The sequence below is a fragment of the Danio rerio genome, chromosome 16, assembly GCF_052040795.2.
Source record: "Danio rerio strain M-AB ecotype USA chromosome 16, GRCz13ab, whole genome shotgun sequence".
Taxonomy (NCBI): Eukaryota; Metazoa; Chordata; class Actinopteri; order Cypriniformes; family Danionidae; genus Danio; species Danio rerio.
This window is the reverse complement of record NC_141036.1, coordinates 54653969-54673652: the sequence shown is the minus strand read 5'-3', so window position 1 is coordinate 54673652 and position 19684 is coordinate 54653969. Positions and strand designations below refer to the sequence as shown.

The 19684-nt window shown below is 37.2% G+C and overlaps 1 protein-coding gene across 13 annotated transcripts in view; it reads left to right on the top strand.

The window, feature by feature from the left end:
- rftn1b (raftlin, lipid raft linker 1b) overlaps positions 1-19684 on the top strand; it is a 400288-nt gene that overhangs the window by 334381 nt on the left and 46223 nt on the right. For 8 of the 13 annotated variants that reach the window (XM_087288120.1, XM_087288116.1, XM_087288118.1 and 5 more), the window contains 2 exons: positions 2763-2969; positions 18793-18908. In XM_087288120.1, the coding sequence (XP_087144246.1) occupies positions 2763-2969; positions 18793-18908 (323 nt within the window). Of the gene's footprint in view, positions 1-2762; positions 2970-18792; positions 19452-19684 lie in introns of all 13 variants that reach the window. The other 5 variants (XR_015512126.2, XR_015512123.2, XR_015512124.2 and 2 more) reach the window with 1 other exon arrangement.

The window sequence follows — 19684 nt, the reverse complement described above, 5'->3', positions numbered from 1 at the left end:
CCGATTGACACCCCCCCCAAAAAAAATACCGTCCAGAAAAAGGAAAGCCCTCATCTGATTTTGACCACGTTTTCAGATTTGACCACATTCTCAGCCTGTTGTTCACTCGTTCACTTTATTTTTTGGATTGTTTTTGTCTTACCTGTTTTCTGGAACCGCTTTCCCTAGACTCAATCCCAGTCATCGTTGTCAGCTCCTCTCTGCGTCATCAATCCCGCTGACGTACACAATGAGCTAACCGGACAAACTGGCTGTGGCGTGAAAGCCCTCCACACCGAGGTAAGCGGTCAGCCAGCAATCGCGGAAGGGAACGGCGTCACACCACCCCGTAGCATTCGCTTAAACAAAAATGAAATGCAGCCATACGTACCTCCGGCCACGTAATTCGTGGTCTCCAGAAATGTCCGCGGGACTACGTTTTCAGAATGAGCCTGGGTTGGATATATAAAGGGACTAAGCCGAAGGAAAATGAATGAATAAATTAGGGGATGTAAATACTTTACATCATGTACACTGCTTACAAAAGGAGCTAAACTAAAATCAATAACAGCATGTAATAAAGTGACGCAGATGTACTATGTGCACATTACAAGAGTAAGGATTACATATAGAAATGTCCCCGAACTGAAGTAAAACAACAAACACTTGTATATTTATTTTTACAGCGAGTAAAAGCCATTGAGACGGTTGGCTCTGGTTTGCTTTTCCAGGTCCCGTCAGCCTCGCTTAATGACTCAATGCAGTCTAAAACGATCGCTGCCACAACGAAAGTGCATCCATATTTATCTCTTCGGTCAATTTCCCATTAGTTCTAATATAGGTCTGCGAAACAGGGCGGCTTTAAGCCAGGCACACAAACAAATTCATCTTACAGCCTCGTCATCCATTAAGCGCTCTCTCCCTCTTTCTCTCTGTGGCAGACGTAAACAGCATTTTTTGTTTCGCAGCCAAACGAAATAACATTGAGACGAGCGGATGGTCAATAGTGGAGAAGCGATGCTCCTAAATGCTGGTTCAGATTGTCACTACATCAGCTAATTTCCCTAATTACTCACCTCCGCCGGACCAGGACTGCGGCTAATTAGTTGTTAAGCTCATCTACAAGATCATTAATTAAGTGTGAAGGACCACAGCCAAAGATCACGCACTTCACAACGCAAATGAGCTCATAAAGCTGCTGACAAGAGCAGATTAACTGCGGGGTTATGATGGTTGGGGTTTTAGTCTTGTGCTCACACGTGTTTATCTCTGCTTATTTCTATTTATTTAAAGAATACTGTATATTGTTATTAGCTACATCTGGACACTGTTGTTATTTGGGTTAATTATTTATTGGACTGGAGATAACAGGTGTGTAATCATTAAAAAATTATGAATAAATTCGTATTAAATAGCACTCATAGGGTTATACTGTAGTTAACTGAAAATATAATCATAATACTGATTTTTAATTTGAAATAATAATACCCATACCAATAATAGTGATGATAATAATAATAATAAAAATAATACTAATATTGTTGATATTAATAATAATAGTGATGATCATTATAATAATGCTAATAATAATAGTGCTAATGATAGTAATAATAATGATAGTAGTGATGATAAATATAATAATAATAATAATAATAATAAATGATGATGATAAATATAATAATAGTGCTAATGATAGTAGTAGTGATAATAAATATAATAATAGTGCTAATAATCGTAATAATAATAATAAATGATGATGATAAATATAATAATAGTGCTAATGATAGTAATAATAATAGTAGTGATAATAATTATAAAAATAGTGCTAATAATCGTAATAATAATAATAATAAATGACGATGATGATAAATATAATAAAAGTGCTAATGATAGTAATAATAATAATAATAATAATAAATGATGATAATTATTATGATGATATTATTATTATTATTATTAATTTTATTAATATTATTAATATTAATTATAAACGACAATAAATGTTGATAATAATAATGCTAATGATAAATATAATAATAGTGCTAATAATAATATTGCTAATGCTAGTAATAATAACAATATTAATTATAAATGTTGATGATAATTATGATGACGATAATAATAATAATAGTGATGATAAATATAACAATAATAATAATAATAATCAAATAATAAATGAAAAATAAAATAAACTATATTATTTAGAACTTAACTATATTAAAATAAACTATATTATTTAGAAAATAAATAAACTCTTAATAATATATAAATCTATACTTTAAAAACAAATAAATTACTAAAAGTTTAACTCAACTGAATTAATTTAAAAATTAATAGATAAAGTTATTAAATTGTTAATACTAAATTACTAAAAGTGTATGTTGGGTTTATTATTTAATGGACTTGAGCTAATATGAAAAAAAAAATATATTTTTTACTACTTTTTACATTATATATATATATATATATATATATATATATATATATATATATATATATATATATATATATATATATATATATATATATATATAAATAAACTAGCATTAAAAAAAGAAATAGTGATACAAAGTGAACAACAGTGGGTCATTGTTAGTTAAAGCTTTTACTCACATGCATTAAATATATTATGATATTATAAAACGTTTCAACAAGTAAAAACATCCCATTGCTCTATATGCGATCTGTTTCAGCTGACTGATTATTGCTAATCTCCATTCTTGATTAGCATTGCTCTGTGTTAAGTGTGTTTGATTAAGTGTGTGCGTGTGTTGTGTGTGCAGGAGCCGAGCTCTTCGGTCTGTTTAATTACCCGGGTCGGCGTTCAGCTCAGCTCAAGTACTACACTGTTAAAGTTCCTCTTCGAGTGCAAACGCAGAGCGACGGCATCTGGAGCCTGGAGGCAAACTGGCTGGATCACATGACCCAACACTTCAACAACGGAGCCTCGCTTGTGGACGGATACTTCCAGATCAACAACCACAACAATGGTCAGTCTGTAACAACATATTGGTCACACTTTACAATAAGGTTTCATTAGTTAATGCATTACTTACATGAAAAATACGTGTACAGCATTTATTATGCATATAGTCCAGCATATACTAATGCATTATTAACATCCAAGTTCATGCTTGTTAACATTAGTTACTACATCAACAACTGTATTTTCATAAACATTAACTAACATGAATAAATACTGTAATAAATGTATTGATCATTGTTTGTTCGTGTTAGTAAATGCATGGCCTAATATTAAATAATGCAACCTTATAGACCAATTACCATGTTTGTAAACATTCAGGATGCGTGCGCAGGGAGGTGGCAGAAAAAAACGGGAGCGCCAGCATTTACAGCGAGGGAGTCACATCAGATGCGGTGCAGGGTTTGTTGTTGTCTTAGAAATAAGATATGTTGATTACACATTATATATATTATTTACATAATGCTTTCAGCATATTATAACAGCTCGTCGCCCAGTGATAAGCACAGTGATTCAGCAAAATTAACGTTAAAGTGAGCGGCGTTTATCTGACAGGTCCATTGATTGATTGATAGATTGATTGATTTTATTTGACAATTTTACCAAAAAATATACAAACAAGTCCAGTTAGACTAAGTCATAGATATTTTAAAAACTGTCGAGGATAAAATACACAAAAAAGCCGCAGGCTTATTTCCATTGTGGTCCTCGAATATTCGTAAAAAATAGACGAGCAAATCATTAGTGGATTGCAAACATCAACTCGGCACATCAAAAAACTTTTAAACAACCACTTTTTAATTTCCCTTCTAAAAACACTCTATTTTAATTCTCTATTCTATTCTATTTTTTTCTATAATTAATCACCAACACGCAAAACGACTGCATTCTGACAGCGAACGGCACCTGTACGGCAGGGTATGTGAACGAGGTATAGTCGGTTGTATATTTGCACATTCGGACTTTCTCCTTAACAATATCATTTCATTAAAGTATTATTTGCAAACTCTAAATAGCGAAATCGTATTAGCAGCCAATGACTATCAAAGTACAACATGTTCACAGTCAAATAAACAGTGTTAATGTTGTTTTCAAGTCACACTTGCAGGTTATTTCAGACCAAATATTCAAAGTGCTGTGGTAAACAATATAGGGAGTTTGTTACAAGTTGTTACTGAATGAATGTGTGAATATATAACCACATTTACCTTAATAAATGTAACTTTCACGTTTCATTCTTAGCATTCAGTGTCCGCAGTTTAATTTGCAATCTGGGCCCATTGTGGAAACGTATCCCCGCGGACGTTTCTGCGGACCGCGATTTACGTCCCGGGAAGTACGTATTCGAGCGTTTTTTTTTCCGCTTTTTTGCGTCTCGGGCGCCTCTTGAGAGCGCGCGCCGTTCGAGCCCGCGTCGTTCTCGCGCAAAAAGCCGCCGGATCGGCCAACTCGGCCGCCCTCCTCTTCCTCCTCCTCCTCCTCCTCCTTCCCTAAACCCGAGCGACGGCTTGCAAAAGCCTCCGGGGCCTCCGCTCCGCCGACGCAACGCTGTGAGCTAAGCGGACAATCTGGTTGCACAGGGAAAGCCCTCCACTCGGAGGCGAGCCGTCGGCCGGCGAGCGCGAAGAGGAGGGGCGGAGCGGCGCCACACCGCCCCGCAGCGTTCGCTTGAAAAAAACTAAACGCGGCCTTACTCACCTCCGACCACGTAAATCGCGGTCTCCAGAAACGTCTGCGGGGCTACGTTTCCAGAATGAGCTTGGGTTGTTAATTCACCATATGTTTTTGCTGAAATCATTTCTGCAATCAAAAACGAGTGATGTGCATGATTCAGCATAGCGTGAACTGACCTGATATGACATGAGAACTGCAGAGTCCAGCATTTCTAATTAGCTCCTCACGTCATTCAGCTCCCATTTAGCCAAAGACGTCTGCAGTCGGTATTAAAGCAGTGTGTGGTGTATGGTAAAAGTTACGTTTTCTATTTTTAGACTAGAATTCGGCATCCTACCGACCAAAACAACATTTTGCATTGCAGCCTGCCCTTTTTTTGCTACCGTGGACCCGTGTGACGTCATGTGTGACGTAGGTTGGTAATTGGTCTATTAGACATTGTTCGATGCCAGATTGATCAACATTGCCCAACCCTAATGCATACATAAAACATACATACATTTGCATACACATACATATAAAAAATTTTTTTAAAGTGATATTCCCGGAATTTATAAATAAAATATAAAGCAGAAAAAACCTAAACTAATTAGCATTTGAACAAAGAAAACTGCAAAATTAAAAGAAATCCAGAGTACTACATGGTACTGTTGTCAAAAACTCAGTATAAATAAATAAATATATTAATATTAATGTGTGCCCATCCTAAGTGACAAATAAATGGGTTCATCTTCTTTTAATATAATAAAAGCATCTCCTAATAATAAATGGATGAGCATGTTTTACAAAAGTGATTAGTCCGCTATTATACTAGTGTGTCTTATTTTATTTCCAGACTCATTAATTAACGTATTTAAACAGGAGAGGAGCTCTGTCTGTCTGAAAGAGAGTGTTTTCAGCTCCGGATACAGTCTGTCTTGTCTTGTGGCTGCTTTAGGACACTGGGGACTCATGGAGAGCAGGGTATTTGTCATCATTTAGAGCTTTCTGGATCTTCAAGTGGCAATGACGCAAAACCCAAGCCTCGTATTAGTTAATTAATTTCCTTTAATGACTCCCCTGTACAGTCAGTAAACCCCAGACAAGATCTGGAAAGACGTCCTGAGGTGATCTCTCAGCCGAGGCAGAAATTAATTCACTTTTTTTGGCATTTTCTGAAATATCAGGAGTGTTCTTCGCTCTAGCAAAACATTAAAAGCAAGATTTTTCATACAGTCTCTGTTTGGGGCAAGGAGTTTGTCATTTAATGCAAATTTTAAAAAATATCGTTTTTTATTTAATTTTTCTTTAGCCAGGTGAAAAAATACAAATTAAATAGACTATAAAGGCAATAACACATTACCAAACCACATGATTTGAGGAATTGAGGACAAGTAAGGAATGGGGTCGATTTATATTTATTCGATCTCGACTATAAGTAAAATTATTACTGATGCATAAGAATTATTACTAAACAAATACCTAAAATATTAAAATTCTTAATCTGAAAACACTTAATAAATAAATAATTACATATGATATTCATAAAAACACACAATTTAATAATATGTATATATAGGACTTCACCTATGGTAAATTCAGCTGATTAGACATGATTTAAAAGGCAAACACCTGTCTTTATAAGCTCCCAGGGTTGACAGTGCATGTCAAAGCACAAACCAAGCATGAAGACAAAGGAATTGTCTGTAGACCTCAGATACAGGATTGTCTCAAGGCACAAGGCTGGGAAAGGTTACAGAAAAATTGCTGCTGCTCTGAAAGTTTCAATGAGCACAGCGGCCTCCATCATCCGTAAGTGGAAGATGTTTGGAACCACCAGGACTCTTCCTAGAGCTGGCCGGCCATCTAAGCTGAGTGATCAGGGTGAGAAGGGCCTTAGTAAGGGAGGTGATCAATAACTCTGTCTGAGCTCCAGTGTTCTTCTGTGGAGAGAGGAGAGCCTTACGGAAGGACAACCATCTGTGCAGCAATCCACCTATTAGGCCTGTATGGAAGCCACTTTTGATTATGCCAAAAGGCATCTGAAGGACTCTCGGACTATAAGAAACTAAATTCTCTGGTCTGATGAGACTAAAATTGAACTCTTTGGTGTGAATGCCGGGCGTTATGTTTGGAGAAAACCAGGCACCGCTCATCACCAGGCTAAAACAATCCCTACAGTGAAGCATGGTGGTGGCAGCATCATGCTGTGGGGATGTTTTTCAGCAGCAGGAACTAGAAGACTAGTCAGGATAGAGGGAAAGAGTAGGGATTTAACCCCGGCATTCTGGCCGATTTTTTCCACTGGCCATCATGGCCTTCTAACCCTCCCCTTATCATAATTGGCTTCATCACTCTGTCTCCTCTCCACCAATCAGCTGGTGTGTGGTATGCGGTCTGGCGCAAAATGGCTGCAGTCACTTCATCCAGGTGGATGCTGCACACTGGTGGTGGATGAGGAGATCCCCCCTCATTGTGTAAAGCGCTTTGAGTGCCCAGAAAAGCGCTATATGAATGTAAGGAATTATTATTATTAATATTTACTCTGTCAATAGCGTGAATTGTGCCTTAAAGTACACAGGAAATCAAATAAAACCATCATTTTTTTTTAGCTCACATTGCTAGTTTTGTGGTGAACAATTCATCCGTGCATGTCAGTAAGAAAAATAAAAGTCTGCCCTTGTAATCTAATACTTTAAATCTGAAAATGCTCTTCCTGTTTGTTTTCAGTTATTTTTATTTTTTTTTGATTACGTCTGTCTGGGTTATTGGGCACGGCTAACTTACTTTACCAAGCCTCTCCAACTGTCAGTCAACAAACAGAAATGATGATGATGAGGAGTCTGTTAGGTTGTAATAACTCTTCCCCAACCCTCTTCCTGATCTTTTAAATGAAATGTCTACTTTACTACATCCAATCAGCTCGCAGTAGAAAAAACAAGCCACGCCCACTGTTTTCTCATTTAATATTCTGTTCCTCTACGAACTGTGTCATGTTACTGAAAAAAAAAAACAGTCGCAGCTTCCGGTTCATGTAGACTTAAAAAAATAGTGCCACCCTACCAAGCTCGATGACTCTAAATAAAGCATAAACCCAACATCCGTCATGACCGGAGACAAATGAGGGTCTTTATGTCGACGACACGTGCGGAGAAAAACAACAGGAAGAGCAGCCGTGTTAAAGCGGGAGGATGGCGAGGTGCTGCCGAAGCCCCACGGAGTCCAGGAACAATGTGATATCAAAGCAGCGCCAGCATGTAGACTCTTCATAAGTGTCTGATTACATGAAAGGCTGGAGACGCATTCATTATCAGGCCTGTGAGCACCAAATTTAGCTTCTCTTTGAGTCTGGCCTGCCAATGCATAATGAGAGCTCCATGGTGATGCATGCGCTCCTACAGAGTCGCTCGCTGTAAACATCAACACGTCTGTAATGTGTGAGCAGCAATGAGCACACATACAGTGGGGGTAATAAGCGGTGAACACGTCACCATTTTTCTCAGTAAACATATTTCTAAAGGTGCTGTTGACTTGAAAATTTCAACAGATGTTGGGAGCAACCGAAGAGATCCATATATTCAAAGAAAACAAATCTAAATAGTTTACAAATGAAGTTATGTGCAAAAAAACGAAATGACACAGGGAAACAGTATTGAACACATGAAGAAACGGAGGTGTAGAAAGGCAGCTAAAGCCCAGACAGCAGCTGAAATCTCTCAATAGTTCTCTGCCCTTCCTCAGTGTAAATGAATATCAGCTGCTTCAGTTCAACATCTACATTAGCATGATGAAGATGAAACCAGAGTGGACATTTCAGCAAGACAATGATCCAAAACAAAAACAAGGAAACTCTTAATTGCTTTCAGACAAAGAATCAGCCAATCACCTGACTTGAATCCAATAAAAAATACAAAATAAAGCTCAGATTTGATAGACGAGAGCCACAGAACCATCAAGAGTTTTACACTCTGTTGAAGATTTTTTTTAAACAAGACAACAAACAGGATGCACAAAAATAACAATAGGAAAAAATGCAGGAGAAAAAAAACATAGTACATGGATAAAGAGAGGGATGGGCCGATAATAATGATGGGGGAAATGGATAGATGGATGGATGGATGGATGGATGGATGGATGGATGGATGGATGGATGTTTTAATGTATAGGTTAATTGGATGGATGGATGGATGGAATTTTGAAACAATGGATGGGTAGATGGATGGATGATGGATGAATGTTTTGTGTTTGTTGGATGGATGAATGGATGGATGGATGTTTTAATTTATAGATTAATTGGATGGATGGATGGATGGATGGATGGATAGATAGTTGTTTTAATTTATAGGTTAATTGGATGGATGGATGGATGGATGGATGGATGGATGGATGGATGGATGGATGGATGGATGGAATTTTTAAACAATGGATGGATGGATGGATGGATGGATGGATGTTTTAATGTATAGGTTAATTGGATGGATGGATGGATGGATGGATGGATGGATGGATGGATGGATGGATGGATGGATGGATGGATGGATGGATGGATGGAATTTCAAAAACAATGGATGGATAGATGGATGGATGGATGGATGATGGATGAATGTTTTGTGTTTGTTGGATGGATGAATGAATGGATGGATGTTTTAATGTAAAGATTAATTGGATGGATGGATGGATGGAATTTTGAAACTTGATGGATGGATGGATGGATGGATATTTTAATGTATAGGTTAATTGGATGGATGGATTGATGGAATTTTGAAACAATGGATAGATGGATGGATGGATAGTTGTTTTAATTTATAGGTTAATTGGATGGATAAATGGATGGATGGATGGATGGATGGATGGATGGATGGAATTTTTAAACAATGGATGGATGGATGGATGTTTTAATGTATAGGTTAATTGGATGGATGGATGGATGGATGGATGGATGGATAGAATTTTAAACAATGGATGGATGGATGTTTTGATGTTTGTTAGATGGATGGATGGATGGATGTTTTAATGTGTAGGTTAATTGGATGGATGGATGAAATTTTGAAACAATGGATGGATAGATGGATGGATGGATAGATAGATGGATGGATGTTTTGATGGGTTTGTTGGATGGATGGATGGATGGATGGATGGAAGCAATAAAAAGAACAACAGAAAATGAACATGGATGGATGGATTTCAGAAACAATGGATGGATGGATGGCTGGCTGGATGGATTTTAGAAAAAATGGCTGGATGAATAGACGTTTTGATTGATTGCGTTGGATGGATGGGTGGGTGGATGGGGCAATGAAAAAAAACAAAAGAAAAAGAACAAGTCTGATAATGGATTAATGTATGAATGGATAGAAGCAATAGGAAAAACAATAGAAAAACTATAGTATGATTGGCTAAATGGGAGCGATAAAGGAGCAAAGAATGATAGAGAAAGCAGGATGGATGGGGTTAGGGTTAAATTGTAAAAATTAGTAAATATGACATATCTTAAAGCTGCTAAAACTAAAATTGCAAATGGTCGCCACAACGGAATGAACCGCCAACTTATCCAGCATATGTTTTTAGCAGCGGACGCCCTTTCAGCTGCAACCCACTACAGGGGAAATTGCAATGAACATTGAAAGCCAATTCAAAATGTTTTAAATTCTACAACAGAATACACACTCTGAGAAATAAAGGTACGAGAGCTGCCACTGGGGTGGTACCTTTTCAAAAGAAACACATATGTAACTAAAGGGTCCTTAATAATACCTCAAGGATACATATTAGTATCTAAAAAGTACAAAAGTGTTCCTCTTGACATTTTTAGGTATTAATACATACCTTTGAGCTACAAATATAAACCCTTTAGAACAAATATGAACCTTTTTAAAAGGTACCACCCCAGGGACAGCTCTTGTACCTTTATTTCTCAGAGTGTAAATAATACTAAAACAGAACTTACAGCTTTTTTTCCATTACAAAAATGAAGATTTGAGAGAAAAAACAAGTTTGACTGTCACACAAGTTTTGCCAAACATCAAACATAGAATGACTCTGAATGACGGGATGATATTGTTGAAACAACAACAAAAATTCTTATTTCTTTCTATTGATTTTGCGGGATGAAATATGACCTGGACATGTTCTTGACAGGCTTTTGCGAGATTTGTTCCCCTATTTGATTGGAGATCAAAAAGATAGTCTTAGGAGATCAGCGGTGGCACAGCTTCCTCCTCCTCCTCCTGCCCTCCAGGTGGCTTTGATATGAGTTTATCCACTGGTCCAGGGGTGGATGGGGCTTTTGCGGAGGCTTAAAGTCTCCTGATGGATTCTGCTTTTTGTCGATGCTGCTGGTGTGGCGTTCTGCTCCACTGATTTACTTGTGCGCCCGTCTAGCTTTGCTTCAGTGACATTGAAGTTGTCCAGGAGAATGTCCTTTATAAAGAAGCTTTCCTTTTGCCTCTCTGGCCCTTAGAGACAGGTTTCCATGGTGAGAAAAGTGGGAGGTGGGAGTCGGGTTTTAATGCGATGGGGTGTGGAGTCATGTGGGAGCCGCCCATCAGTCCAGGATTGAATTCGCAGATCTCGACGCCACCGTTATGAGTCCGCAATTAAAGATTCATACGCTCCACGGGAGAGAAACACGGAGGGCCGAAGGCTCATCACACCTCCAGGTTTAGCTCCTGCTGAATAGATGCCAACGATGTTGACTAAAAGGTTTCTTTTGTCTGACTTTTTCACCGGAGCGAGTTTTTCCCCCTGCTCAGGAAAGAATACGAAGCCGCAGCTGCGACATATTCATGCGCCTGACTATTCATGCTGTTCTGCCTATATTCAGATACCACGAAGGCACAGATATTCAGCATATGAATTTCCAATAAGGCATTATCTCGGTGTGAAAGGGATTTTGGAGATACCTCCACTGTCATTTTCCTGATGCACAAAAGAATGGGAGTATGAATGGAAGCATCTGAACAGGTCCACGAAGGAGAGAGAGAGACAGACATGTATAAAAGTAAAGAGCTTTTTTTTTAAATGTTAAAAAGCAACATGAAATCCAAATTGATCCTATTTAGTACCTGGTCATATAGGACACCTTTAGATTAGAGCTAAATGCGCATGTCACTCCTCTTTTAAGTGCTTTTAAATCTGATTCTGAACACCATTGAGAATGGAATGGAGAATCGAGCTTCTGAAATTTCAGTTTAGCATCTAAATTTGAAACAAGGCAACAAACAGGATGAACAAAAATAACAACAATGAAAAAAGATGCAAGAGAAAGTATGACAGAAAAAGAACAGGGTGAGTGGATCAATGTGGAAACGAGAGAAATAATAATAGAAAAAAAATTATTTATGGATAGATAGATAGATAGATAGATAGATAGATAGATAGATAGATAGATAGATAGATAGATAGATAGATAGATAGATAGATAGATAGATAGATAGATAGATAGATAGATAGATAGATAGATAGATAGATAGATAGATAGATAGACGGACGGACGGACGGACGGACGGACGGACGGATGGATGGAGGGTTGGGTGGATGGAGTGAGGGGAACACTAGAAAAATATAAGACGATATAGATAGATTGATTGCTGGATGGATGGATGGATTGATGGATAAATTGATGGATGGATGAAAGGGAACACTAGAAAAATAAAAGAAGATATAGATGGATTGATTACTGATTGATGGATGGATGGATGAATTGGTTGTATGGATGCATGGATGTATGGATGGGATCAACAAAAAAGAACAATAGAAAAAGAACATGATGGATGATTGGATGGATGGATGGACGGATGAATGGATGAGAGCAATAAAAAGGAACAATAGAAAAAAAAACACGATGGATGGATGGATGGATGGATGGATGGATGGATGGATGCAGGGGTACACTAGAAAAATAAAAGATGATATGGGTGGATTGATGGATGGATGGATAAATGGATGGATGGGATCAATAAAGAGATAGAAAAAGAATAGAAAAAGAACATGATGGATGATTGGATGGATGGATGGATGGATGGATGGATGGATGGTTGGATGGATGGATGGATGGATGATTGGATGGATGGATGGATGGATGGATGGATGAATGATTGGATGGATGGATGGATGAGAGCAATAAAAAGGAACAATAGAAAAAAACACGATAGATGGTTGGATGGATGGATGGATTGATGGATAAATGGATGGATGGGATCAATAAAAAGAACAATAGAAAAAGAACATGATGGATGGATGGATCGATGGAAGAGAGCAATAAAAAGAAACAATAGAAAAAGAACATGATGGATGATTGGATGGATGGATGGATGGATGGATGAATGAATGAGAGCAATAAAAAAGGAACAATAGAAAAAGAACATGATGGATAAATAGATGGATGGATGGATGGATGGATGGATGGATGGATGGATGGATGGATGGATGGAGGGGAACACTAGAAAAATGAAAGATGATATGGATGGATGGGTGGATGGATGGAATAAAAAACAATAGAAATAGAACATGGATGGATGAATGGATGGGTGATAGAAAGAACAATAGAAAAAGAGCAGGACTGATAATGGATAGAAACAATAGAAAAACTATATTATGTTTGGATGAATGGGGCAATACAGAATGATAGAAAAAAAACAGGATGGATGAATGTAAACAAAAAAAATAAAAATCACAATGAAGAAAATAGATATTGTACAATGGGTGGATTGGAACAATAGACAGCAGGAAGAACAATAGAATATGAACAGATGAAAAAACAATGAAAGAAGAGAAAAAATGGACGGACGGACAAACGGACGGACGGATGGATGGAAAAAAGACAGGAAGAAGACAGAAAATAATAGATGATTATACGGATGATGGATGTGAACAATAAAAAGAATGATAAAAAGAACAGTACTTATAGAACAATGAAAGAATGAATAGAAACAAAGGGAAAAGTATTGAAGAAAGTAGATATACAATAGGTGGATGGATGTCAGTTTTCAGGAACGAAGCATTCAAATCATTGTCAGCACAGCGAGCTGCACTGAAGTACTTTGACTGCTCAAGTGATTGACATTTAATACGTCCACATCCTCAATCTGTGTCAGCCCCGTTCCTGCCCTGGCCTTGTAAAATATACATAAACCTTCTTGAGCATTAGCGGCTCTCTCTGGCACATACTTAAACCTAAACGGCATCAGTCATTCAGGATGACCTGGCCAGACTAAACTCCACATATTCCAGCAGTCGCACTCCATCAAACGGACAATCTCTCTGCCGTCAATCTCCATAAGTGAGCCTCTCGCAGGGCCGACAGCTTATTGAGTCCACATTTGGCACGTCTGTAGAAAAGAGAGCTCTCTGTCGGACTTGCTCACCTGAGACATCAGTGTCCGTCCAACAGCTGAGGCAATCTCCCGGGTGGACTTTTCCAATTACGATCCCGACCGGGAACATCTGATGCATGGTGGCCAGAACAATGGCTCTGTTTGAAAGGCCGCTGAGATGTCTTCAATTGAGTAAGTGCAGCCTTAAATAGGTTTTTTTGATGGAAGAATGCAGGCGACAGACACCCCCCGCCCATACTTTCCCAAGAAAAGCCCCTTCCCATCGGATCCCGGCCATCCCTCAGCCCCCCATAATGTAATCTGGAGTGTCTCCCAGAGCAGACAGGCCAGCGCAAACAGTATTAGTGTGTAAATGGAGGACGGGTAATAAGGAAGCTCTTGGGCCATGAGAGGACACTGAGCTGAAATAACACAGGACGGGAGCCGCTTCCCAGACGCCCCCCTGTGCTCGTCTTCAATACTCAGCAGAGCTTATTATCCACCCATATATAAAGATCAGTCTAAAACAGGGCCCGGCGTAGGAACCGCACAGGGCGGCAGCGACTCTTCAGGCCATTAAAATCTGTGTTTGAAGGAGCTTTATTTATTTCTCCGGGAATGTTCCACATTCCAAATCCGGATGCGTCAGCTAATTAGGCTGGTCATTCATTAGTCTCTGTCGGTCGTGTTGCTGTCACTCTTTCTTGTCTTTGAAATATTTCAAATGACTTTCTCTTCCGCAAACATTCGCTCTCTAGATATATTTTTAACACCTAGAATTCCCCCTGTAGTTAACTACATGTTCTTTCTGAGTTTACCACATTTAGCTTCCGCTGACATTTGTTTTAAAGGAACAATCTGGGTTTATCACATGTTAAAGTATAGTTCAGTCAAGAGTGAAAACTATTTGCTTACTTCGATGTCATTCCAGACCTGCATGTTATTATTTGTTCTGCTGAAATGTTTGTATTATAGAGTTGAACTCAGAATTATTAGCCCCCCTAAATTATTAGCCCCTCTGTTTATTTTTTCCTCCAAATTCTGCATAACAGAGAGCAGATTTTTTTCAACACATTCCTGAATATAATAGTTTAACTAATTTCTAATAGCTGATTTATTTTCTCTTTGTCATGATGACAGTAAATAATATTTGACTAGATCTTTTTCAAGACACTTCTATACAGCTTAAAGTGACATTTAAAGGCTTGACTAGATTAATTAGGTTAACTAGGCAGGTTTGGGTAATTAGGCAAGTTGTTATATAGCGATGATTTGTTCTGTAGACTATCAGAAAAAAATATAGCTTAAAGGGGCTAATAATATTGACCTTAAAATGTTTTTTAATAAAAAATTAAAAACTGCTTTTATTCTAGCTGAAATAAAGCAAATACGACTTTCTCCAGAAGAAAAAATATTATCAGACATACTGTGAAAATTCCCTTGCTCTGTTAAACATCATTTGGGAAATATTTAAATTAAAAAAAAGAAAATCAAAGGGGCTTTAATAATTCTGACTTCAACTGTATATGTATAATATACTAAACAAACGTCTTACCTCGCAGTTATGACTTTTTTTGTATGATGTAAAAAAGTCAAATGTAAGTCTGTGTTCATTTGAAAGTTTTTTTTTTTTTTTTTTAAATATGCATATAAAACAAGCACATTGCAATATGAAACGCATTACATTTCTAGTCATTTACACTTTATATCTCTAAATTGTGACTTTACATCTTTCGGTTGCGACTTTATTTCTCATAACCCGTGACTTTATTTCTCATTTTAAACTTCAGCTCATCATTTTCACTTATAGGCACAAGTCTGCAGTTTCCAGCTTTCTGAAACAGCGCTCTCTCCATTTAATAACACAACCTTATATACTGTATAGTGCAGAGAGACTCACTGCGAGGCTGATAAAGGGCTGTTTACGGCAATTTCCTTCTTAAAAGAGAAGAAAAAATTAAAGGGGGGCTAATAATTCAGACTTCAACTGTAGATATATAATATATATATATATATATATATATATATATATATATATGTGTGTGTGTGTGTGTATATGTACAGGGCTTGACATTAAGTTTTTTCATCACCAGCCACTGCGGCTGACAGTTTTATTATTGGGAAAATATATTGTATACATATATATATATATATATATATATGACGTTGACATGCTAAAATAACCTGATTTAGATTTTTTTTTATCTCACCCTTTGCCTCATTCAGTTCACTTTTTGTGTGTCGTGTATGAGCTAGCTCAAAAATCATGAGCAAATGGGTCATAGTTTCATAGTGTTACAAATAGTTTTTATTTCACACAATTTTCAGAGCTTAAAATGGAGGAATGACCACATTTATTTCTGACCACACCAAACATAAGCAATTAATTATTTCTTAGCCACAATTTTTAAATGTGCCAAAACAAGCAAGATATAGCTGTGTACTATACTTTTTATCTAACAAAACATATGCACAGTAATCTGTCCTTGCTAAAGATCCCAGATCACCATTAACTACACATAAATGGGGAGTTTATCTCCCATTAAAGCAATATTCGTTCATTCATTTTTTTGTCGGCTTAGTCCCTTTATTAATCCGGGGTCTCCACAGCGGAATGAACCGCCAACTTATCCAGCACGTTTTTACGCAGCGGATGCCCTTCCAGCCGCAACCCATCTCTGGGAAACATCCACACACACACTACGGACAGTTTAGCCTACCCAATTCACTTGTAACGCATGTCTTTGGACTGTGGGGGAAACCGGAGCACCCGGAGGAAACCCACGCGAACGCAGGGAGAACATGCAAACTCCACACAGAAACACCAACTGAGCCGAGGCTCGAACCAGCGACCCAGCGACCTTCTTGCTGTGAGGCGACAGCACTACCTACTGCGCCACTGCCTCGGCCGTCATTAAAGCAATATTATTGTAAAAAAATTATAATTAAACCATATTAATGCAAAAGAAAGCAGGTGAAAAACATACCGTGTGATAATGAAAGGATGATCACACACACAAATACACACACACACACACACACGGTTAAAGTTAGACCTATAAATAATCTGTTCAAAGAATGGTTAAAGCGAAAGCAACTGGTGCTGCTTACAAAAATACAACTCTGGAACTCTTGAAAGCAGCAAGACTGTGGGTGCTTGTTCATCACTTTTTGTCTAGTCTATTTAATCGAGAACCGATCACATCAGTCATTTTTCTAGACACAGTTGCCTCACACAAGGAAACAGTAATGCTCTTGCGTTTTAAACAGTCGTACGCATCACCTAAGCTGTTAGCCCGAGTGATCATCCTCTCATTCGGTATTCACCTGCTTTCTATTGCTCGCGCGAACGCAATTACTTTTGTCAGTCGTGTTGCTTCTTAATTCTAAGACCACCTTTGCATGCATATTGGACCATCATTGTCGAACCCTGCTTTTAAGAATAATTATCCGGGAAAATTATTTTCAACCGGCTAGTGGGGGGTGAAAAGACGGCATTTTGCAGGTGTTAATGTAAAGCCCTGTTTGTATGTATGTATGTATGTATGTATGTATGTATGTGTATATATATATATATATATATATATATATATATATATATATATATATATATATATATATATATATATATATGAGCAATTCCATGAAAATGTCAACCTTGCCATGAAAAGAAAAATGTTTTCACCAAAATAGCGAAACCGTTTCTACATTTTTTGCACAGGCAAGTGTTTTACAGTATTTTAAAAATACTTAAAAATGTCTCTGTCAATGTTTTCAAACTATTATATTTGATTTAACAAAGTCATACAAATGGCAATTTCACATCCATCACATCCATAACAAAAAAGTGTCACATCCATAACAAAGCTTTTCCCTCGAAAATGCAAAAATGTCAAAATAAAATAAAATCAATCAGTTTTGTTCTATAAAGAGCCAACTCTTATCCTTTTGTTGAGCATTATTTATTTTGGGTTGTGCAGTTTAATTCACAGAATTTCTACGAAATATGTTGTATACTGTAAACTCGCAGACTTTTTTTGTCACATCCATAACACTTGTTTATTTTCCTCATTTAAAGTATAAAAATGGTCACAGATTGAATTTTTTTGATCCCATAACTCTGTGGTTAGTTGTTTTGGAAAATATAAACAGATGATTCAATATGATGTTAACGTATACTTTCTCTGCGAATTTTTTGTTTTGAATTTTTACTGCAAATGTCACATCCATAACGCTGGAATCAGCCATATATATATATATATATATATATATATATATATATATATATATATATATATATATATATATATATATACACACACATATATATAAATATGTATATATATATATATATATATATATATATATATATATATATATATATATATATATATATATATATATATATATATATATATAGTGCATCCGGAAAGTATTCATATCGCTTTACTTTTTCCACATTTTTTATGTTACAGCCTTATTCCAAAATGGATTAAATTCATTTATTTCATCAAAATTCGACACACAATACCCCATAATGACAATGTGATTTTTTTTAATCGTTGCAAATTTATTAAAAATAAAAGGCCATGTGTTTGGACTTTGGGGGAAACCAGAGCACCCAGAGAAAACCATGCCAACACGGGGAGAACACGCACACTCCACACACAAATGCCAACTGGCCCAGCCAGCTGCCTTCTCGCTGTGGGGCAACAGTGCTAACCACTGAGCCACCATGTCGCCCCACCAAACATACCAGCTAGCAAAAAGAAATCCCTAATTCCTCTTCAGAACACAACAGAAGCTATTTTGAAAAACACTTGGGGGTTCAAACTGACATCCTATATCTTTTTTTCTTTGCAGATGTTCTTGTGAAGACCGTGGACAGCGTGTTTGTGTTTCAGGAGGGGGTCGAGGGCGACACCAACGCAGCTGCTGCATATGACGCTATAGTGGTGGAGCAGTGGACAATCATTGACGTGAGTTACACTCAAACAAACACACCTTTACATGCTGTTCTTTAATCTATTTTTTCATTTACATGTTTTTAGATTTACTTTGATTTTCACACAATATGGTGTCAGACAGCCGGCATCCTGTGATCACACTTTGTGTGTTTACTCACAGAAAGCTATATATGCATATTTGCTTGTGTGTGAAGAGTGTGCTGTGAGTTAGTTGGATTTTTGGAATAACCTTTTACTAATTTAATTGGACGGAACACTGCGATATGAATTTTATGTGTATAATAAGTTGTATAATATTACTGATCGGTCTATTTTATCTATTTACACGCACAAAATAACTGTATAACACATATTTCTCTGGGGACTACGTGGAAACTAGTGGTGGGCAAAGCAAGACTTAATGAAACACGGAAAGAGTCAAAGCAAATGTGTCGAAGCATCGAAACGTTTTGAAGCCCTTCTCTACAGTGACACCTAGTGGTAATTTTTATGTATTGCTCTGGAACACCTTTAGCAAAGAATCCGTTAAGCAAATTGAGGTATTGTATTAAATGCGTTGTTGTAGAGTTGAGGCTTCAAATGATTTAGTGAAGTGGTAAGAGTTCCTGACTAGCATGCAGAGGTAATGTGTTCGAATCCAGGGTGATGCAGCTATAGACATTAGTTCTGAAATGCTCTGTTCTTGTAATATATTTTGTGTTAACTTTGGTCTAAGATCCGAACGAACACTTTCTGAATAAATTTGTCTTGTTTTGGTCATAAAAAGTAACAGTATTAAAATACATGTC